Source organism: Ovis aries, chromosome 6, assembly GCF_016772045.2.
Source record: "Ovis aries strain OAR_USU_Benz2616 breed Rambouillet chromosome 6, ARS-UI_Ramb_v3.0, whole genome shotgun sequence".
Classification (NCBI taxonomy): domain Eukaryota; kingdom Metazoa; phylum Chordata; class Mammalia; order Artiodactyla; family Bovidae; genus Ovis; species Ovis aries.
Genome location: NC_056059.1, coordinates 84,145,694 through 84,169,514, shown reverse-complemented (window position 1 = coordinate 84,169,514; position 23,821 = coordinate 84,145,694). Strand labels below are relative to the sequence as shown.

Sequence of the window (23,821 nt, the reverse complement as noted above, 5' to 3'; positions counted from 1 at the left end):
ATTTACTTTATTGTTTTGGGTTCGGGTTTATACACCCTTTCGTGTTTCCTGTCTAGAGAATATCCTTTAGAATTTGTTGGAGAGCTGGTTTGGTGGTGCTCAATTCTCTCAGCTTTTGCTTGTCTGTAAAGCTTTTGATTTCTCCTTCGTATTTGAATGAGATCCTTGCTGGGTACAGTAATCTGGGCTGTAGGTTATTGTCGTTCATCACTTTAAGTATGTCTTGCCATTCCCTCCTGGCCTGAAGAGTTTCTATTGAAAGATCAGCTGTTATCCTTATGGGAATCCCCTTGTGTGTTATTTGTTGTTTTTCCCTTGCTGCTTTTAATATTTGTTCTTTGTGTTTGATCTTTGTTAATTTGATTAATATGTGTCTTGGGGTGTTTCGCCGTGGGTTTATCCTATTTGGAACTCTCTGTGTTTCTTGGACTTGGGTGATTATTTCCTTCCCCATTTTAGGGAAGTTTTCAACTATTATCTCCTCAAGGATTTTCTCATGATCTTTCTTTCTGTCTTCTTCTTCTGGGATTCCTATAATTCGAATGTTGGAGCGTTTCGTATTGTCCTGGAGGTCTCTGAGATTGTCCTCGTTTCTTTTAATTCGTTTTTCTTGTTTCCTCTCTGATTCATTTATTTCTACCATTCTATCTTCTATTTCACTAATCCTATCTTCTGCCTCCGTTATTCTACTATTTGTTGCCTCCAGAGAGTTTCTGATCTCATTTATTGCATTATTCATTATATTTTGACTCTTTTTTATTTCTTCTAGGTCCTTGTTAAACCTTTCTTGCATCTTCTCAATCCTTGTCTCTAGGCTATTTATCTGTGATTCCATTTTGATTTCAAGATTTTGGATCATTTTCACTATCAATATTCGGAATTCCTTCTCCGGTAGATTCCCTACTTCTTCCTCTTTTGTTTGATTTGGTGGGCAACTCTCCTGTTCCTTTACCTGCTGAGTATTCCTCTGTCTCTTCATCTTGGTTATATTGCTGCGTTTGGGGTGGCCTTTTTATATTCTGGTAATTTGTGGAGTTCTCTTTATTATGGAGCTTCCTCACTTTGGGTGGGGTTCTATCAGTGGCTTGTCAAGGTTTCCTGGTTAGGGAGGCTTGTGTTGGAGTTCTGGTGGGTGGAGCTGGGTTTCTTCTCTCTGGAGTGCAGTGGAGTGACCCGTAATGGGTTATGAGACATCAAAGGTTTTGGGATAATTTTGAGCTGCCTGTATATTGAAGCTCAGGGGAGTGTTCCTGTGTTGCTGGAGAACTTGCGTGGTATGTCTTGTTTTGGAACTTGTTGGCCCTTGGGTGGAGCTTGGTTTCGGTGTAGGTATGAAGGCCTTTGATGAGCTCCTATTGTTTAATGTTCCCTGAATTCAAGAGTACTCTAATGTTTTCAGGCTTTGGATTTAAGCCTCCTGCTTCTGGTTTTCAGTTTTATTTTTACAGTAGCCTCTAGACTTCTCCATCTATACAGCACCGATGATAAAACATCTAGGTTAAAGATGAAAAGTTTCTCCACATTGAGGGATACTCAGAGAGGTTCACTGAGTTACAAGGAGAAGAGAAGATGTAGGGGGTAGTTAGAGGTAACTGGAATGAGATGCGGTGAGATCAACAGAGGAGAGAGCAAGCTAGCCAGTAGTCACTTCCTTATGTGCTCTCTATAGTCTGGACCGCTCAGAGGTATTTACAGAGTTATACGGGGCAGAGGAGAGGGAGGAAGTAGACAGAGGTGACCAGGAGGATAAGAGAGAGGAATGAGTAGGAGAGAGACAAATCCTGCCAGTAACCAGTTTCTTAGGTGTTCTCCACCGTCTGGAACACACAGAGATTCACAGAGTTGGATAGAGAAGAGATGGGGGAGAAAAGAGACAGAGGCCACCTGGTGGAGAAAAAGGAGAGTCCAAAGGAGGAGAGAGTGATCAAGCCAGTAATCTTGCTCTCAGGTAAACTTGGGTAGTGAAGTTTGGGTTTTTAAATGTACAGAATTGACAACAAAAACCTAAGAGCAGAGATTAAAAATCTGTTTTTGAAGACAATGGTCTGCTTTTCTGGTTGCCTGATATCCTCTGCCAGTCTACAGAAGTTGTTTTATGGAGTTTGCTCGGCGTTGAAATGTTCTTTTGAGGAATTTGTGAGGGAGAAAGTGGTCTTCCCGTCCTATTCCTCCGCCATCTTTCCCTCCCTCCCCTCTGATGTTTTCTTTTTTATAGCTTTGGCAATGCCTTGGTCTAGACGAGAATTTCATTGCTTAATTTAAAAAAAATAATAATAATACTGAACATTACTTGTCTTCAACGTTTTAAAGGCTATAGTTTCTGATGAATTAAACATCTTTGAAATTGTACACTCACACTTTATTTTTTTAATTTCAAAAGGCACTTCAGTTTTCTTCTAAACGCTGCAAAATTATACGCTACAATCTATTGCATTCCATTTACAGAAGAGGTAAGATATTCTTCAAACCCCAAGAAGACCTAGCTTAATTGCATCATCAGAACGTGTTTTATAGGAATCATTCTTTGATATAAACTTTTAATTTTGTTGTAGTGTTACCCTTTCTAATATAGCAGAAGCTAAACACCTCATTGCAGCGTTACTCAGTAGAAGAAAGTTGAATTTTTCTTTCTAAACAAATATTTGGAAGAGAAATCTTATCTTTGTTTTTAAAATGTTTATGACCTACAAACTTTAACTATTATAATTACTTTGAAAACCCAAAGTGACCTATATCATAACAAATTTTAAATATTCCTTAGTGGTTCTCTTTATTAACATTTGTTTGGCTTATTTTGTGAAATTAACCTATGTGCATCACAGGAGACCTGAAAATGCTCTCCCATATTAATATTTTGTAACTTTTATCATTTATACATTTTTTCTTAGACATTGCCTTCATTGACTAATATATAAAGGATCTAATGCAGTTTTATTTGAAAGGGAGGTCTGCATTAGTGAATCATCATCCTCAAATGCATAATAGAGCTAAATAAATGGTTATACTTTTAGGTACTAGGCTGAATGGGAGAACATAGCCAGATTCATAACTAGCACTGGCTCTTTTGAATCTACATAAAAATGTAGATTAATCCCTTTTGGGGTTAAAACACAGTAAAATATTCCATAAATATCTGGTAAAGATAGTGGTATCCAGTTAGTTATTCTTCTTGTGAAAAAAGTGGTAATTTGTGATAAGAGTTGTAGGTGACCTCAAAAGCACTATGTCTCAGTTTTTCCTAAGCAGATTATTAATAATAAAAATGTATATAGCTTTAAATTCATCTAAGTTTATCTTGAACCATGTAAATATTTTCCAGCTTCTGAAGATATGAATCCCATTTACTTATTCATTTATTTATTGAGTCAGCATATATTGAATAAAACTTTCTGCAGGGAACTTTGTAAAACATTGAAGAGATAGTTTCTCATCTCAGGGCACTCTGTGTGAGACTTACAAGCATTCCTAAAACTAACTTTTTAAGAATTTGGAAGACTAAGATTTTGGTCAACTAATACGTTGACTATTAAGTACTTTTTTACATGCACCGCCCCCACCTCCCGGCCGTTACGGATGATATTTCTATAGAAATAAAAGTAAATGTCACAAACAAACAGATGTGGTCTAAACAGTTATAAATTACTCAAATATTTTAGCATGTTAAAGTACCATTTTTTGGTTGTGTTTAGCTTTAGAATTCAGAATTTTAAGAATATGGTGATAAAAATTACTGTTTTAAAAATCAGGACTTATCAGCAGATATCCTGTTGAATATTCTTTCTGAAGTAAAGATTCAAGAATTCAAACCGTCTGACAAGGTATGTGTACAAGTTCATTCATTCAGCAAATAGTCATTGAACTACTTCTTGTGTCAAGTTTCATTCTAAACCTGGAAAAGCCCATAATGAACAAAATTCTTGTTCTTGTAGGAGTTATATTCTAAGGGACCAAAGACAGACTATTTTTTAAAAAGTGCCAATAATTATGTAATATTGCATTATGGTCAGAAGAGCTGATAAGAAAAGGCAAAGCAGGGAAAACAAAGGTGATGTAGCTGGTGACATTTTATGTGAGCTGAAAGAGGACAGCTTCTCTGATATGGTTATGTCTGAACAGAAGCCTGAAGGAAATGAAGAATGAGCCATGCTATTATCTGGTTGAAAAAACAGTGCAAACAGCAGAGAAAGAAGACGAGAGAATTTTTCTTGAGGAGACTATGGTAGAAGAGTGATAGACGGTGAGATTGCAGAGGTGGTGAGGGTTATGATAAGTACTTTATGTTTTATTATAGAATAAGGCAGTTGAAGATTTAAAACACAGGGTACAATCTGACATATTTAAAAGGAAGACCTTGGCAATTGTGTTAAGAAGGATTATATGAGACATGAGAGAGGAAGCAAAATAAGTTATTAGGATATTATAGGCAAGAGATGATGGTGATTTGAATGAAGTAGGGGAAGTTTTAAGAGGTTGAATTTTGTGTATATTTTGCTGTAGCCCTGACAGTATTTAAGGAATTGCTCTGAGTATGAGAGGGGGGGAAAAAAAGATTGTTGTTTTCTTAGTTGAAGAAAAGAAACATTAATAGCTCTGAGTGATGGGGAAAAGATAGAGGATGTTTGAGCAGAGCAAAAAAAGAAAGATATGAATAATTGCCATGGGCTAAGTGAGAAATTAGAAAATGTATAATTTTGAGACAATACTTAGGATCAACTTAATGTTAATTCCAATAATGTATTCCACCAAATGAGTCTAGAGAAAAGGCAGTTTAGCTGCTTGGATGCTGTTGTAGAATAGCTGGGAATAGGATTTTAATAAGGGTTGGAATTTTGCCAGGCAAATATGTTGGAAGGAGAGAGAGACGGGGAGTATTAATAAAGGTGGAACATGAAATGTACGAGGGTAAATAGGAAAGTCTGAAATACTAAATATTTTTTTCAATTCATCATACCCCTTTTTGTATGCACTCTAAAAAAAAGCCACAAAACCCTTAACAGTAACAATAAACTGTAAACCCTTAACAATAAACAGAACCCTTCTGTTCCCCTTATCCTTTAACTATACTGGAAAATGTGGAGTAATGACTGCCGCCATGCAAAATTCAAGTCGGAAATGGTTTTGCAGTCTTCCACTCTGCATTTTTATTTCAGAGAAAAGGAAACTTGTAGGTAGTTCATTTTGTACAAGTAAATGGACTTTCTGAATGAGATATTCATGACTTGTAGTCACAAAAGTACAGAAAGGATAAACAAAATTCCGTTATAAACATTCCTAGCCCATGTTTTAATGCACAAAACTGCTAGACAGCCACCAAGGAAATATGCATCAATAACTTTGCAGGTCTTTACTGCTCTTCAGTGTTTTCTAACTTGAATTGCTTCTTCCTGTATTGACGTTTAGGGGTAATATATTATCCTGAGCAAATAAGCCACAATTTTAACAGGACTAATTAGCTTAAAACTCCTTGAAGCAGCTTCCCCACAGCTTCAGGGTCTGGCACTCCTAGTTAACAGATGGCCACAGACAAAAATACCAACTGCACATTCTGGCAAATAAAAATTACTGCTTCCTTGACTCCTTTTGAATTATGGGTCTGCAGCCCCACCAGGCTCCTCCATCCCTGGACTTTTCCAGGCAATAGTCCTGGAGTGGATTGCCATTTCCTTCTCCAGGGGGTCTTCCCAACCCAGGGATCAAACCCAGGTCTCCGGCATTGTAGAGAGACGCTTTACCATCTGAGCCAGCAGGGAAGTCCCCAAATACTTATAATAATATTTAGTATGTAAAATGTGAGTTGGATGTGTTTTTTTAAAAAAGAAGTAATTTAGTAATGATGTAGCTGGTTTCTTGGTTTGAGAATATCAGATTACCAACATCTGCTGGATCATCGAAAAAGCAAGACAGTTCCAGAAAAACATGTACATTCGTTTTATTGACTACGCCAAAGCCTTTGACTGTGTGGATCACAACAAACTGTGGAAAAATCTTAGAGAGATGGGAATACTAGGCCACTTGACCTGCCTCCTGAGAAGCGTATGCAGGTCAAGAAGCAACAGTTAGAACTAGACATGGAACAACAGACTGGTTCCAAATCGGGAAAGGGGTACATAAAGGCTGTATATTGTCACCCTGCTTATTTAACTTATATGCAGAGTACATCATGAGAAACCTGGGCTGGATGAAGGACAAGCTGGAATCAAGATTGCCAGGAGAAATATCATAACCTCAGATATGCAGATGATACCACCCTTTCGGTGGAAAGTGAAGAACTAAAGAGCCATTTGATGAAAGAGAAGAGTGAAAAAGTTGACTTAAAGCTCAACATTCAGAAAAGTAAGATCATGGCATCTGGTCCCATCACTTCATGGCAAGTAGATGGGGAAACAATGAAAACAATGACAAAAGTTTATTTGGCGGGGCTCCAAAATCACTGCAGATGGTGACTGCAGCTATGAAATTAAAAGACGCTTGCTTCTTGGAAGAAAAGTTGTGGCCAACCGAGACAGCATATTAAAAAGCAGAGACATTACTTTTCCAACAGAGGTCCGTCTAGTCAAGGCTATGGTTTTTCCAGTACTCGTGTATGAATATGAGAGTTGGACTATAAAGAAAACTGAGCGCCAAAGACTTGAAGCTTTTGAACTGTGGTATTGGAGAAAACTCTTGAGAGTCCTTTGGACTGCAGAACAGTCCAACCTGTCAGTCCTAAAGGAAATCAGTCCTGAATATTCATTGGAAGGACTGATGCTGAAACTCCAATACTTTGGCCACCTGATGCGAAGAACTGACTGATTGGAAAAGACCCTGATGCTGGGAAAGATCGAAGGCAGGAGAAGGGGATAACAGAGGTAGAGAAGGTTGGATGGCATCACGAACTTGATGGACATGAGTTTGAGTAGGCCCCATGGGATCATAAAGAGTCAGACATGATTGAGTTACTGAACTGAACTGATGTGAACTTCTCTGACCTTGTGTTTAATAAGTAATTTCTTAAAGATAAATTACTTTTATGTGCTGTCCTAAGCATGCAGCTGTAAGAAGGAACACATGTTCTTTGAGATAGAACTTCATGTCAGCATTCAATAAATATTTTACATGCCCATATTATATGATTTGTGGATTTCTTCAATTTCTTTGAGACACAAAAGAACTTTGCACTAGTTAGAGGTACATAATTTGTTTTGAAGTTGATTTTTCAGAATTGCAAGCTATTGATTAATATTAACTATATTTTAGTGTGGAATTTTAAAAGAAATTTGTATGAATTCAGATCTTATAAAGTATTCAGTAAGTATTTTTAACTTAGGCAGGTTTATTTTAGATATATTGAGATTCCCTCAGATAAAAACTACTGTTCTCATAGAGTTTATGTCAGTGTGAGGTAGTAGATAATAAATATGTAAATAATAATATTTACCAGTATAAGGTATAAAATACTTTGGACCATAATGGTTAATAATCTAATTAAACTAGATAGAATGTTTCCTCTTTATGACTTGTTTGATAAAAGCAGATATGTTAATTAAGCTTATGTGTAAGAGGTGATATTGTTAATGAATATGTATACATATATTTAAAGGTTGTTCAAACAGATGAAACTGCAAGGAAACCGGACCATGTTCCTGTGAGCAGTGAAGATGAGAGGAATGCTATTTTCCAACTAGAAAAGGCCATTTCATCTAATGAAGCTACCACAAGTAAGGGAAAATCCTTATAAAACTATTTTGAGCTAAAAATATTTTATTTTCACTAAGCTCTACACTCACAGGTGAGGTGAGGTGAGGTGAAGTCGCTCAGTCGTGTACGACTCTTTGCGACCCTGTGGACTGTAACCTACTAGGCTTCTCCATCCATGGGATTCTCCAGGCAAGAATACTGGAGTGGATTGCCATTTCCTTCTCCAGGGGATCTTCCCGACCCAGGGATCGAACCTGGGTCTCCCATATTGGAGGCAGATGCTTTGACAGGTTGTGAAATTAAATCAGTAATAATGATATTACTTGATTTCATGATCATATGAAAGTCACTGTTCATCTTGAACTATAATTAAATTCACCAGTTTTCTCCACATTTCCTTATCCTTAAAGGCTGATATGTAAGTCTGCTTTGTTTTTGTTGTTCTGATTCTTTAAATCCTTGAGATTCTGTTATGTCATTGCTTTATAACTTACTGCTAGCATAATGAATGAAAAATGGAGTCCTTGTGGAGACTAACCCTGTGTGTGTGCTTGCATGCTTAGTTGCTCAGTCATGTCCAACTCTTTGCAGTTCCATGGACTGCAGCCTACCATGCTCCTCTGTCCACGGGGATTCTCCAGGCAAGAATACTGGAGTGGGTTGCCATGCCCTCCTGCAGGGGATGTCCTAACCCAGGGATTGGACCCAGCTCTCTTGCAGTGCAGACAGATGCTTTACCGGCTGAGATACCAGAGAAGCCAGACTAAACCTGAGACCCAGTTAAATCACTTTAGGATAAAAAAATTATAGACAGATTTCTTCTTGGCTTCCATAATTATACACAGGTAATATAAATTTGACCTTTGTACACCCTTACTAAATGATCTTAAATATAGAAAACTGAATTTTGATTACTGAAAAACAGATCTGTACTAGCTTATGTTTTGAGACCTCCTCAGCATCCTTTAACTACATAAATCAGCGGTTTCCAAACTTTGGGGATTTTACATAAAGACCAGTAAAATTCAAGAAAAAAGCCTAGATTAGCCAACTATTTAGGGCATCCCTGATGGGCTCAGACAGTAAAAGAATCTCCCTGCAATGCAGGAGACCCAGGTTCAATCCCTGTGTTGGGAAGTTACCCTGGAGAAGAGAATGGCAACACACTTCAGTGTTCTTGTTTAAAGAATCCCATGGACAGAGTCTGCGAGCTACAGTTCATGGTGTCGCAAAGAGTCGGACACAACTGTGTGATTTACAGCCAACTATTTATTTTGCAAGTAAACAGTTGATATCCTAAGTTAATAATTAGAATTCTAGAAAAAGCTTATTACCATTTCTTACTTCATCACAGATCAAGCTACACCTGTCTGCAGAATGATTTGGGGAACTACAAATTAGTCTAAAAAACTTCTCCCAAAATACTTGTTTTTATTTGACCAGTTGACTCTATTCTTAGTTATCAGAGGTAAAATATTTCAGAGTATTACTTAGGGAATCGGTTTTTGAACAGTACCCAGTGTTGACTTTTTAATTGTAAACTGCTTAATAGTAAATGTACATGGCTTTTTTTTTTTTTCACTTTATTTATTTATTTTTTTGGAGGCTAATTACTATACAATATTGTATTGGTTTCATCATACATCGACATGAATCTGCCACAACTTTATTTTTACATTTTTTAGAAAAGTTTTTTAATATCAGAATTTCTCTAATTTAGTGGTATTAAAGCCATCATTTTCCTGTCCTTCAATAATTTAAGTTCTCTGACTTTTCTTTCTTTTTTCTTTTTTTCTTTTTTGGTATTTTTCAGTTACTTACAAAGCTAAACAAAAGAAAAGATTCTTCAACAGCAGTGAGCCCACATTGCTTTTTACTTAGTAAAGCCTTTATTACTTACTAGCAAACTTTGTTTTTCTGGTTATCATCAGGTGACCTTCAGATGGCAGTGCTTTCATTTGAAAAAGATGATGATCATAATGGACACATAGATTTCATCACAGCTGCATCAAATCTTCGTGCCAAAATGTATAGTATTGAACCTGCTGACCGTTTGAAAACAAAGCGCATAGCAGGTAGAATTATACCTGCTATAGCAACATCTACTGCTGCAGTTTCTGGCTTGGTGAGATTATCATTATTCTGTGAAAATGTTACTATATCATTGCTTCTTTCCTGTCTTCCCTATTATACCACTCAGGGATCTTAGAGAAGGAAGGATACTTATTGACCTTATAATTTAAAATTGTAAGGTATGTCTGAAAATACAGTAATCTTATATTTTGAACTTTTACAGATAATGCAAACATTTTAAAATAAGTTCCACTGAGTTAGAGTATAATTTTTCTTATAAGCAGTAATCCTCTTAATCATCATTGTATCCTCCATACAATCCATGTGCTTTATTTTTCTTGAATAAAATGAACTATCCTAGACTTTGCACTTTGATAATATTAGATTTTAGTTCTTTGCCTTAAACAAATGCTGTTCTCAATAGTGATTTGGGTTTCTTTCGATTTAGTCTTTCCTTAACAACTCCTTAACAATTTAGAATCTTTAGGACCACGCTAGTTATTATACTATACTGTAGTGTTACTCATAGAAGCTATGTAGTTATTGTTCCTATTATTAAATGATTTCAGACAGCTGTATTTCTTGAGTGCTGCTGGTGTCTGCTTTCAAAGTAGGAAGATTACATGGTCAGATTATTTAGACTTACAGAAATCTTTATTGTTCTAGTCTAATAACTACTTTTATACTCTACACAGAATTGCTTAAGAAGAATTCAGGAAAATTATATAAGTGCAATTAAAGCCATAGTTAGTTTTAGGCTATTTATATAATCAGATCACCTTCTTTTACCTAGGTTGCATTGGAGATGATCAAAGTAGCTGGTGACTATCCATTTGAAGCTTACAAAAATTGTTTCCTTAACTTAGCCATTCCGATCATAGTGTTTACAGAGACATCTGAAGTAAGAAAAACTGAAATCAGGTATGCATGAAGGTCTGCTTCTCTTGCATAATGAGAATGAAATAGTTTTTTTTTACTTTTTAAAAGGGAAAAATAATAGCTTTATCTCTCCTTTTCCTCTTTACATATTCGTATCTTTTCTGTCACTTAAAGACAAGGTCATAACCCCATCTTCATGTAGCATTTTTTTCCTTTTCTTTTTTTAATTATATAATTGACTTGCAACATTAGTTTACTTTCAGGTGTTCAACACAATGATTTGACACCTGTATATGTTGTGAAATGATTACCACAATAAGTTCAGTCACCATCCATTATCAAACATAGTTGCAGAATTTTTCTTATCATGAGAAAGAACATTCAGGATTTACTCACCCAGCAATTTTCAAATATGCAATATAATATTATTTATTATCTATAGTCACTGTGCTGCACATTATATATATCCATGACTTACCTTACAACCAGAAATTTGTACCTTTTGATTCCCTTTATCCATTTCATTCATCCTCACCACCTGCCTTTGTTTCTGTGAACTTGTCGGTTTTTTGGTTTTTTTTTCTAGTTAGTTGATTGAGTTTTCTGGGGAAGAGAGATGGTTTGTTTGTTTTAAATTCCACATATACATAAGATGATAAGGTATCCGTCTTTCTCTGTCAGACTTATTTAGTATAATGTCTTCAAGGTCCATCTCTGTTGTTGCAAATGGCAGGATTTCATTCTTTTTACGGCTGAATAATACTTCCACTGTATATGACACCACAATTTTTTATCCATTCCTCCAAAATGGACACTTAGATTGATTCCATGTCTTAGCTATTGTATAAACAATGCTTCAGTGAACATGCGAGTACAGATACCTTTTCAAGTTAGTGTTGGCATCTTCTTTGGATAAATACCCAGAAGTGGTATTTCAATTTTTGTTGTTTTTGAAGAACCTAAATACTGCATTCCGTAGTGGCTGTATCATTTTACATTCCCTCTAGAAATGTACAAGAGGTTGAAGTGCTTCACATCCTTGCCAGCATTTGTTACCTTTTGTATTTTTGATGATAACCATCCTAACAGGTGTGTGATGATACCTCGATGTGGCTTTGATTTGTATTTCTCTGATAGTAATATGAGCGTCTTTTTATCTACCTATTGGCCATCTGTATGTTTGCTCTGGAAAATTGTTCAGGTCATTTGCCCATTTTGTTATTGGATTGTATGCATTTTTTTTTTTTTTTTTGCTACTGAGTTGTCTGAGTTTGCTATATATTTTGTGTATTAAATCTTTATCAGATATATGATTTACAAATATTTTCTCCCATTTAGTAGGTTGCCTTTTCATTTTGTTGATTTTTTTTTTCTGTGTGGATTTTGAGTTTGATACAGTCCCGCTTGTTTATTTTTTATTTTGTTGCTTTTACTTTTGCTGTCAAATTTAAAAAATCATCACCAAAACCTAGTATCAAGGAGCTTACCACCTAAGAGGTTTCTTCTAGGAATTTTATGGTTTTAGGTCTTAATTCAGGTGTTCGATTCATTCTGATAATTTTTGTGTATGGTGAAAGATAGGAATCCAGTTTCATTCTTATGCATCTGACATGAAGCATTGCTGACTAAACTAGCCATAGTATAGTCAGCACACTATTAATCTGCCACACTATTCAGCATTGTACTTTCTTATGGTTTCATCTATGTTTGCCTAACTCAGATGAATTACAAGCCACCCCTAGTGTCTGACTAATGGATAATGAGAATAAGCATCTAGTTCCAAAAGCTGTATGACAAAGCAGAACAAATCCCTGGGACTTTCATTTTTTACAGTTTAAACTGGTAAGAGCAAAAAATTTGAAAATTACCATCTTGGCAAGAGTGTGAGAAAGCTTTACTCTCACACATTATTGATGAGAATATAAAATAATATAACCCATACTAAAACATATACAGCACTATATTTCAAACTTGCATAAACGGTTTCACTCATTTCAAATGCTACATGTATAGGATGTTCATTCTGGCATTGTTTATCATAGTCAAAGATTAGAACAACCCAAGTGTCCAATGATAGGAGACTGAAACATTCGCACAGTGAAACTCATACAGCTATTGAGAAACTGAACTCTCTTGCTAAGACATACTGGCTTATAATGAGACATTGGAAAGATAACAAAGTACTGATAAAAATGGTTACCTGTGTAGTATACAGGGGAAGTAAGATTTTGGAATATTTGTAAGTTATATTTTCCTTTTTTTTACTCACACATTAATATCTAGTTAAATCACAAATAGTAGATTTCTGGGGTTTTTTTTATTATTACTCAAGGGAAGAAAATGTAAATGTTTTTGTTCTGAATATTTTTCTACAACAGAAATGGAATATCATTTACAATTTGGGACAGATGGACTATACATGGAAAAGAAGATTTCACCCTCTTGGATTTCATAAATGCAGTCAAAGTGAGACAATTATTCATTAGTTGCTTTGAGTCTGTTAGTTTTCCTACATGATCTCATTGGCATTCAGTCATGTCTAACTCTTAGAGGTTTTTATAAATACTATTTATCAGAAATTTGCTCTCTTTTTACTGGTTGTAAAACATTGTCACATACCATTTTCTATTTGGATGGAGCTTTGATTGTTTCTCTTTTCGGTATTCATTTTTAGGAGAAGTATGGAATTGAGCCAACAATGGTGGTACAGGGAGTCAAAATGCTCTATGTTCCTATAATGCCTGGTCATGCAAAAAGATTGAAGTTAACGTAAGTATCAAACATTGTATGCAAGAGATTCTCAGAAATTGAAATATAATTTGGGTGTACACTAGAAAATTAAGTATAGAGATTATTGAAGTTCAGATAAAAATACATGATTTACTCTTATCTAATGATAGAAATAAAGACAGTGAACGTACCAAGCTCCATAGGCTACCATCCAAGTGAGATTTATAGGATTACAATATTCTTGTGAATTTATTATAGTTCTGAGTCAGCTTTGAAACTAATGGGTTTAGAAACCTGATTTGATCAATATACTAAGTAAAAGCAGATCCACCTCTTATGTGCAAGCACTGAGGATTAGGCTGGTGAGACTGAAGTATTAAAAGAAAAAGCCAATTGTTATTGTCATTCATTTATTCAACACATTTTTTCGAAGAGTGCCTGCTATATCCCAGGTACTTTTGTGAGCATTAGGGATACAGCACTGAGTGAAGCAAAGTCCCTACCCTTCTTGAGGAGGGACATGAATATCAGATGGTGGTAAGTGCTATGGAAAAATAAAGCAGAATAAAGGTGTGTTAAATTGCTACAGTATATTGGTATGTTGGATAATCTTGGTAATCCCTCTGCCTGTCATATTTGGATTTGATAAACTGACATTTGAGCAGAGATAAAAAGGAAGAGAGGGAGCAAAATCAGCCAGTCTTTTTAGTGGTCTGCAAGGCCCTAAAGTATCTGGTTCCCACTTACTCCTCTGATTTCCTTTCATACTTCTCTGTCCTGCTCACAATATTCTAGTTATAAGGAACTCCTTACTTTTCCTTTAACATTCCATTCTCCAGCATAGGACCTTTGCTCTAGTTTTTCTCTTTGCTTACAATTCTTTCTGAGATGGCCATCTGACTAACTCTCACCTCTGGTCTTTGCACTTCCTAAAGAGGCTACTCTGAACCCCATCTAATACTATATCCTGTCCGCTCTCCCAGCCTAGCACTCCTAATCCCCTTTATTCTGCTCTACTTGTTCCCTTTCTCATAACATTTGTCACTAATAGTCACTATATTATCATCTCCCCCCACTAATAATATAAACTTCATTCACAAGAGCAGGAATCTGTATTTCCCATCTATATATTCATTTTTTAAAAGCATTGCTTTCATTTTGGGGTTTTTTGCTATGAGTTTTTTTTGGGGGGGTGGTGTTTTTTAATAAATGATCTATATTCTTTATTATTACCAACAGAGGTAAAAATTGTTAGGTAAATTATTCATTTCCTTAATTATACGAAAGCAGATGAATTACTACATTTAAAAGTAAATTTAAACAAGATCAGATTCTTTGAATCACTCTTTCATTTTACAGACTTTACCAAATTATTTGTCCTTGCTTATTTTTCTTAGAATGCATAAACTTGTGAAACCTTCTGCTGAAAAGAAATATGTGGATCTTACTGTGTCGTTTGCTCCAGATGCTGATGGAGACGAAGATTTACCTGGACCTCCAGTAAGATACTACTTTAGTCATGACACTGATGAACAGAAGTTGTCTTAAATTTAAGACTACTTGATTTTGGAAAGAATGCACTTAATTCAGGAACTAAAAAAGTCAGCTCAAAATGCTATGGATGTCTCTCTTTGATAAAGCCTTAATTTAAGGGAACCATCAGTAAAAAAAGAAAGTACAGTGAAGAATTGTAAAGGATTTTGAAGCATAGTATATACACTCGTGTTGTGCTTCATATGTGGATGTGATCACAAGCAACTTTGAACTGGAATGCCATTTTATAATGCTTACCAAAAAATTGTGTATTAACTTCTTTGGATGAAACGAAGGAAAAATTACGTATCCAAGAGTAGAAGAGATAAAACAAGAAATTGAAAGTTACAAATGTAATTATCCAAAACGTTTAATCTCATTTTATAAATTGTTGTTGTTGTTGTTTAGTATTTGAGGCCCATTTTTCTCTTCAAATAGTACCTCTCAAGATGAGGCTTTGAATTTAACATCAACAGGGGGGGATAGTAGCAGTGGATAAAGAGTAGACATTTAGAACTGTACAAATGTTATGTCTGCTCATTTTACCAGAGTTTGCTATATCACTGTCTCTCCAAAATCAGGATCTTTGTTGACAGCATCAGTGTCGTAAGTCATGATGGCAGGTGTTAACCAGAACTAAATGTTAACAATACTGTGTGAACTCTTGACAGCCCTTTTAGAGAATCCACAAATGCGAACAGATAAATATGGTTGGTCATTTGATTCATCAGTATGCCTTCTAATGTGGCTGTTTTATTTATTTGGAACTCTAAATCTAACTGTCATAGTATATAAGACTAAAAGGTTTTGTAAATGGAGTGTCCTTAGAAGTAGATGAAAAGTAGAAATTAAAAAATTATCACTAGTTGAGTCTTGATTTTTTTTTTCTTCCAGCAAACAAATGGACAGAAAAACAATTTTTTTATTTTAAAGGGAAATGTATTATTTAATTCCACATTCCCAGAAAGGGAGTTGACAAAGATAAAAATTTATTTTTTTAGATCTTTATTGATAGAAACTTTCTGTTTTCTGCTAGGAGCTATTGCAGGTATTCATAGAAATGCTTTCATTAAAATAACGTAAAGTATACTCAACACTGTAAACTCAGTGAAAACAGCAAGTGTTTGTTTTACTTGCAGTGATATCATGCGTCCTAAAGCAATTGGCATTTCGTAACCACAAAATGTCATTTCCTTCTAGCTGCTTTTCCTCTATTTTTCTGTTCAGACCATTAATAAATACTTTGATAAATTAAATACTGATTCAAATCAGTATTAATCCAATTTTATATCTTTTTCTATTCCCACCTTAACTTCCCTTTTATTCCACCTGTATATAGTTTAGTCAACCAGGTATATTATTTGATTCTTTTGTAAAAGCATCATCCCATTGGGAAAATAAATTGGAATGGAGGTTGAGTTTGTATGATTAAAGGGTAATCTGCATTGGAGGCAAGAATAAGTGGACAGGATGAGTCTAAAGGAACTGACTACCTTTGAAATAAGCAATTAATTTTGGTTCATCATATCCTTCTCTCTCACTTCATGTATATTGCAAACACAGTGCTTAAAATTAATATTACTTAAAATTGAATTTAGGAATATCAAAGTTCTGTGGCTTGGAACATTAGAGGCTAGCACTAATAAAAGAACTTTCCTATAAGAAGTTTGTTCCACTTTTTTGTTTTGTACTCTACAACAGCAACTGATACTTTCTCAGTAGCCATTCAATAATTCTCAACTATGATATAGTATCTTACTTACTCTATATAAATCTCTACATCTCTTCAGAAGTAAATTTAGAACAGAACCTGGCTGTCAATTCTTATTTCTGGAGATCAGTGCTTTAGCAGATATAATCAACAAAGATTAAGTTCATTTTATGATTAAATGTGAAACCATTTTATCATTGCTTTTTTTTTCCTACGGGTAACAGTATTGCCGGTTATTTCTTCTATTCAGTTCTGCTAAACTGGAAAGCCAGCGTGAATTTAATGACAGTTTTTTTTTTTTTTTCCATTGTTTTACTTCTGTACCATGAGATCACTGCTGGTGATTGAAATACTAGGTGCAAAAATTAATGATTTTATTTTGTACAGTGCCGCTGAATGGTTTTTTACTTACTAAAAATAAATCAAGAAATTTGACATTATCTTTGTAAATCCTGTTCTGCAATTGACTCTGGAGATTCCAGTTTTACTATTCATTTTATGAGTAGTATTGCTTTGGTGTTTCCTAGTTTTCAAGTTGTGCAGTCATGGAGATACAGCACTCACTGGATGTGGAGGGACATTACTTCCAAGTGCTTTTGGCTCCTGGAAATTCTGTTAATTGAGGGGGAAGATCTGGTAAATCCCAGACTGTTGGTCAGGGATTTCTAAAGCCCATTCATTACTTTATAGAGTTCAGAGCAGTATGTTACTAATGTATAAGTTCCTCTAAATTGTCCCAAAGGTAGAAGTTGGATATAGATGTGTATTTTTATTTTTTGTGTAATATGATACTCCCTGATGGCGCCAGTGCTAAGGCATAAAAAAACGTCAGCAGTGTTTAGAGTTCACTAGTTTGTAATTATAAAGTGAGATCTTGGAGGGGGAGAAAAATCTCTTTACGTGATACCTTTCAACTGCAGTGAATATTATCAGAAATTTCATTATGATTGTAAATACATAACCATTTAGTATACAGTCATTAGGTATTGCTTTAACTATTTTACTTCTAACAAATTCAAAACATAAATCAGGAAGTTGCAGTGTTGGATGTCCCAAAACCAGTCGATAATTTGTTTTTCTTGCCATGTCTTAGCTTTCTTTATTTAAGAAATTTATATGTATTCATGTATATATATACATTTGTGTGTATATACATATTCAAAAGAGTACATAAGATACAAATACACAATTTTGGGAATAATTTTAAAGTAACTAGTTGTATAGCAAGCTCTCAAGTCAATACAACATTGACAGCAGCCCAGAAACTCCCCTTATAGTCCCTTCCCATTCACAACCAGCTTCCCCACACATACCCTCTAGCAATTAGCACTATGCTACCTTTTGTGATAACTGTGTCTTTGTTTTTATTTATAATGTTACCTCCTATGTTTGTACCTAAACAATACTGTTTACTTTTGATGGTCTTTTAATTTTATGTAAATAGAATTAGTATATATTTTCCTTCAAGATGGGACTCTTCTTTCATTCAACATAGGATTCATCCATGTTGTTGCTTGTAACAACTTCTTTCATCATCATGATGTATAATTTACCTTTGCATTAATGTAACACTTTATTCATTCTGTTGACTGTGGACAGTGGGTTTTGGGGAAAGGAGGATCACAGTTGCACAGTGAACATTATTTTATGTGTCAAAGTCTCTCAGTCATGTCCGACTCTTTGTGACCCCATGGACTATAGCCCGCCAGGCTCCTCTGTCCTTGGAATTACCCAGGCAAGAATACTGGAGTGGGTAGTCATTCCCTTCTCCAGGGTATCTTCCCAACCCAGGGTTCAAACCTAGGTTTCCTGCCTTGTAGGCAGATTCTTTACCATCTGAGCCACTAGGGAAGCCCAAGAATACTGGAGTGGGTAGTCTATCCCTTTGCCTAGTGCAACTAAGCTATGTATGCCTAGGAATGATCCTTGATCTTAGGATATTTACATCTTAAATTTTATGAGATTAAAACAAAACTTTTCCTGAGCGTGTCATGGTTTTCCACTTTGCTCAACTCCGGTGTTAACAGGTTTTTGTTTTGTTCTGTTTTAATTTTGCCAATATTTTGGATGTGCAGTTATATCTCATTGAAGTTTTACTCTGCATTTCCTTAGTTGCTTGTGAAATTGAGTACATTTTTATATGTTTGCTGGCCACGCTTTCTTTTTTGTGAAGTGACTTTTAAATTCTTTTGCCCATTTTTTTGCTGTGTTGGAAGATTTTTTCTTCTTTGATTCATTAAAGAACATTATAAATCCTGTTCTTAGTTGGCTCAGTTCAGTTCAGTTGCTCAGTCATGTCCGACTTTGCAACCCCATGGACTGCAGCACGCCAGGCCTCCCTGTGTATCACCAACTCCCAGAGTTTACCCAAACTCATGTCCATTGAGTCAGTGATGCCATCCAACCATTTCATCCTCTGCTGTCCCCTTCTCCTCCCACCTTCAATTTTTCCTGCCATCAAGGTCTTTTTCAGAGTCAGTTCTTCATATCAGATGGCCAAAGTATTGGAGTTTCAGCTTCAGCATCAGTCCTTCCAATGAAAGCTCAGGACTGATCTCCTTTAGGATGGACTGGTTGGATCTTCTTGCAGTCCAAGGGACTCTCAGAAGTCTTCTCCAACACCACAGTTCAAAAGCATCAATTCTGCGCTCAGTTTTCTTTATAGTGCAGCTCCCACATCCATACATGACTGCTGCAAAAACCATAGCCTTGACTAGACGGACCTTTGTTGGCAAAGTAATGTCTCTGCTTTTTAATATGCTGTGTAGGTTGGCCATTACTTTTCTTCCAAGGAGCAAGCATCTTTTAATTTCATGGCTGCAATCATCATCTGCAGTCATTTTGGAGCCCCAAAAATAGTCTGCCTCTTTCTCCATCTGTTTGCCATGAAGTGATGGAACCACATGCCATGATCTTAGTTTTCTGAATGTTGAGCTTTAAGCCAACTTTTTCACTCTCCTCATTCACTTTCATCAAGAGGCTCTTTAGTTCTTCACTTTCTGCCATAAAGGTGTGTCATCTGCATGTCTGAGGTTATTGATATTTCTCCCAGCAGTCTTGATTCCAGCTTGTACTTCATCCAGCCTGGTATTTCGCATGATGTACTCTGCATATAAGTTAAATAAGCAGGGTGACAATATACACCCTTGACGTACTTCTTTCCCTATTTGGAACCAGTCTGTTGTTCCATGTCCAGTTCTAACTGTTGCTTTCTGACCTGGATACAGATTTCTCAAAAGATAGGTCAGGTGGTCTGGTATTCCCATCTCTTAGTTGGCTATATAACTGCAAATATTTTTTTCCCACTCTGGCTTGCCTTTCCCTCTCTTATGATGTTCTTTGATATAAAGAATTTTTTAATGGTTATTTACTGAAAAGTATCCAATTTTTTGTTTAAGGCTAGAGTTTTTTGTGAATTTTTAAAAGTTGTTCTCTGAAGCCGCAAAGTCAAAAGGTACTCCTCTGTATTATCTTCTAAAGCTTTCATTTTGACTTCCATACTTTAAGTTTTTAATGTATGAGAAATTACTTTTCTATATCCTAGGAAGTGCTTCATCACCATTTACTGAAGTCTGTTCTTTTCTGCAGTGCCACCAAAGTCATGTGTCATATCCATATATATCTTGCTGTATTTTTTGTTCATTTTCTATCCCTATTCTGATATACTGTCTTCATCACTATAGCTGATATATTATTTTTGATACTTGGTGGAACAGATCTTCCTGACTTATGTTTTGTAATGCATCTTGCTTATTTTTAGCCCTTTGTATTTTTAGTTCTCAAATTTCTAATTTCAAATATGCGTACCCAACACATCACAGTTTCTAATTGTCCTGCTGCAATTTTATATCTTTCATCTAACTGGACATGGAAAGCATTATTATTTAATAGTCTGTGTTTCAGTTCAGTTCAGTCGCTCAGTCATGTCCAACTCTTTGCGACCCCATGAATCGCAGCATGCCAGGCCTCCTTGTCCATCACCAACTCCCGGAGTTCACTCAGACTCACGTCCATCAAGTCAGTCATGCCATCCAGCCATCTCATCCTCTGTCGTCCCCTTCTCCTCCTGCCCCCAATTCCTCCCAGCATCAGTCTTTTCCAGCGAGTCAGCTCTTCGCATGAAGTAGCCAAAGTATTGGAGTTTCAGCTTCAGCATCATTCCTTCCAAAGAAATCCCAGGGCTGATCTCCTTCAGTCTGTGTTTAATAATTCCTAAATAGGAAGCTCTCCTGGGTGCCCTATGCTTGTTTCTGCTAATTCTCATTATCTTGTGTTTTTGTACGTGTGGTTATCTTTACATTTATGTGAAGTGAGAGTGAAGTCGCTCAGTTGTGTCTGACTCTTTGTGACCCCACAGACTGTAGCCTATCAGGCTCCTCTGTCCATGGGATTTTCCAGGCAAGAGTGCTGGAGTGGATTGCCATTTCCTTCTCCAGGAGATCTTCCTGACCCAGGAATCAAACCCGGGTCTCCCTCATTGCAGGCAGACGCTTTATCGTCTGAGCCACCAGGGCCAATATTATATTTGAAGACCTGCTTGTAGGTCTTGAATGACACAGTTTGAACTGAATGGGCCCACTTATGTGCAGATTTTTTTCACTAAATATATGTTGTTGTTGTTTAGTCACTAAGTCATGTCTGGCTCTTTGCAACCCCATAGACTGCAGCGTGGGCTTCTCTAGTGGCTTCAATGGTAAAGAATCCACCTACAATGCAGGAGACCCTGGGTCAGGAAGATCTCCTGGAGAAGGGCATGGCAACCCACTCCATTATTCTTGCCTGAAGAATCCCATGGACAGAGGAGCCTGATGGGCTAAGTCCATAGGGTTGCAGAGAGTCAGACATAACTGAAGCAACTTAGCATGCAGACTGCGGCATACCAGACTTCCCTGTCCTTCACTGTCTCACGGAGTTTGCTCAAACTTGGATCCATTGAGTCGGTGATGCCATCCAGCCAACTCATCCTCTGTTGCCCCATCTCCACCTGCCCTCAATCTTTCCCAGCATCAGTCTTTTCCAGTGAGTCGGCTCTTCGCATCAGGTGGCCAAAGTGTTGAAGCTTCAGCAGCAGTCCTTCCAATGAATATTCATGGTTGATTTCCTTTAGGATTGACTGGTTTGATTTCCTTGCTGCCCAAGGGACTCTCAAGATCTTCTCCAGCACCACAATTCGAAAGCATCAATTCTTCAGCACTCAGCCTTCTTTGTGATCCAACTCTCGCATCCATACATGACTATTAGAAAAGCCATAGCTTTAACTATACAGATCTTTATTGGCAAAGTGATGTTTCTGTCTTTTAATACACTGTCTAGATTGTTAATAGCTTTTCTTCCAAGGAGCAAACGTCTTTTAATTTCATGGCTGCTGGTACTACATTCTACCTTTGAATCCTTTGAATGTTTTAGCTTTACTCAGCTTCTCAGTGATCTTTAAAAAGTCTATGAAAGCTCCCAGGGTACAAGTGCTCACAGATGAAGAATGTTAATCCAAATCACTATCCACAGTGATTTTGGTCCCAAGAAAATAAAACTTTTTCCCCATTTCCATTTTTTCCCCATCTATTTGCCATGAAGTGATGGAACTGGGTGCTATGATCTTAGTTTTCTGAATGTTGACTTTTAAGCCAGCTTTTTCACTCTCCTCTTTCATCCTCATCAAGAGGCTCTTTAGTCCCTCCACAAAATACATACTACAGTATCTTATGATCCATGGAAATGGAACCTCAGTTATAGAGGACAGACTGTAAACTCATAGGCAGATTTTCAGCTGTGCAGTGGGTTGTTGCCTAATTCCCATGTTGTTCAAAGACCAACTGCAGTTTGATTCCTAACATGATACATTCATCTTCCATAAGACTTTTCATATACTTTAGTAAGCACTTGCTGCTGCTGCTGCTGCTAAGTCACTTCAGTTGTGTCCGACTCTGGGCAGCCCCATAGATGGCAGCCCACTAGGCTCCTCTGTCCCTGGGATTCTCCAGGCAAGAATATTGGAATGGGTTGCCATTTCCTTCTCCAATGCATGAAAGTGAAAAGTGAAAGTGAAGTCGCTCGAGTCATGCCTGACTCTTAGCGACCCCATGGACTGCAGCCTACCAGGCTCCTCCATTCATGGGGTTTTCCAGGCAAGAGTACTGGAGTGGGTTGCCATTGCCTTCTCCATGATAAGCACTTAGGCACTAGTAATTCAGGATCTTTTTGACACAATTTCAGGAACTGAGATTTTTCTGAATCATATCCATGTGACTCAGAGCTGAGCTGACTGTACTAGTACCCTTACTTCCTGTTAATCCTTAGTTCAAAAATTCTTCAAACTTGCTATTGTGGACTGGGGTTACCAGAGCCAGAGCCCCCATCTTTTTGCTGGTACTACATTCTACCTTTGAATCCTTTGAATGTTTTAGCTTTGCTCAACTTCTCAGTGACCTTTAAAAAATCTATGAAAGCTCCCAGGGTACAAGTGCTCACAGATGAAGAATTCATTTCCTTTATGAATTTCTATTTTCTCCCAGATAATAGCCTGATAATTATTCACTGACTTAGCTTTCTGATATCCAATACTTTTTCAAATACAATTTGTCCAACTTTCCTAAATATTTTCAAGTGAGAATGTTAATCCAAATTACTCAGCCCACTTTATTTCAAAATTTTGATTAGGGGTTGTTCCTCTTCAACTCTTAGGTTTTTTAGGAGAGTGTTTATTTCCAGCATAAAGTGTGGGTAATCCAACTTGATATTCTTTGTCTTTAAAGTGGAACACTATGGGCTACTTACATTTAATATAATGACTAATTTATTTCTGACATTTTATTTTGGGGGGATTTATTTTTTGTCTGGCTTGTTCTATGGTTTTTCTCTATTGCTTTTTAAAATTTGTTTACTGTTAAAATTTCTGTGTATGCCAGGTATTATTAAACGGTTGTCTCTCAATTCTAGATATCCTTCTGTATTCTAGAACTTTGTAAACCCTATTTGTCCTTCATCATCTTGCTTCCCTTAGGTTCCACAAATAGGGGACACTAGCAGGAGGCTGGAAAGCTGAGAAAGGGAGAAGAGACTTTGACTATTGGCATTTGGTTCCTGGTCATCAGTTTATCACCTCAGTAATGGCTTTTCTTCCAGTAGTTGTGGTTGGTTCCCAGGCTCTACCTTTTTTCCGCCTCTCTTTAGGGTATCTCTTCTAGATTTCCAGGTTCTAATAATCCTGTCATCTTCCCC

At 36.5% G+C, this 23,821-nt stretch overlaps 1 protein-coding gene across 3 annotated transcripts in view; it reads left to right on the top strand.

Annotated features, from left to right (window-relative positions):
• The window catches only part of UBA6 (ubiquitin like modifier activating enzyme 6), a 95,972-nt gene extending 78,929 nt beyond the window's left edge, over window positions 1-17,043 (top strand). For 2 of the 3 annotated variants that reach the window (XM_042251465.1, XM_004009863.5), the window contains 8 exons: window positions 2,381-2,450; window positions 3,747-3,818; window positions 7,580-7,697; window positions 9,609-9,802; window positions 10,544-10,671; window positions 13,008-13,095; window positions 13,304-13,398; window positions 14,757-17,043. In XM_042251465.1, coding sequence (XP_042107399.1) covers window positions 2,381-2,450; window positions 3,747-3,818; window positions 7,580-7,697; window positions 9,609-9,802; window positions 10,544-10,671; window positions 13,008-13,095; window positions 13,304-13,398; window positions 14,757-14,907 — 916 coding nt within the window. In that variant the 3' untranslated portion in view covers window positions 14,908-17,043. The remainder of the gene's footprint in view (window positions 1-2,380; window positions 2,451-3,746; window positions 3,819-7,579; window positions 7,698-9,608; window positions 9,803-10,543; window positions 10,672-13,007; window positions 13,096-13,303; window positions 13,399-14,756) is intronic. The other variant, XM_060417149.1, reaches the window with a different exon arrangement.
• The last annotated feature ends 6,778 nt before the right edge of the window (window positions 17,044-23,821 follow it).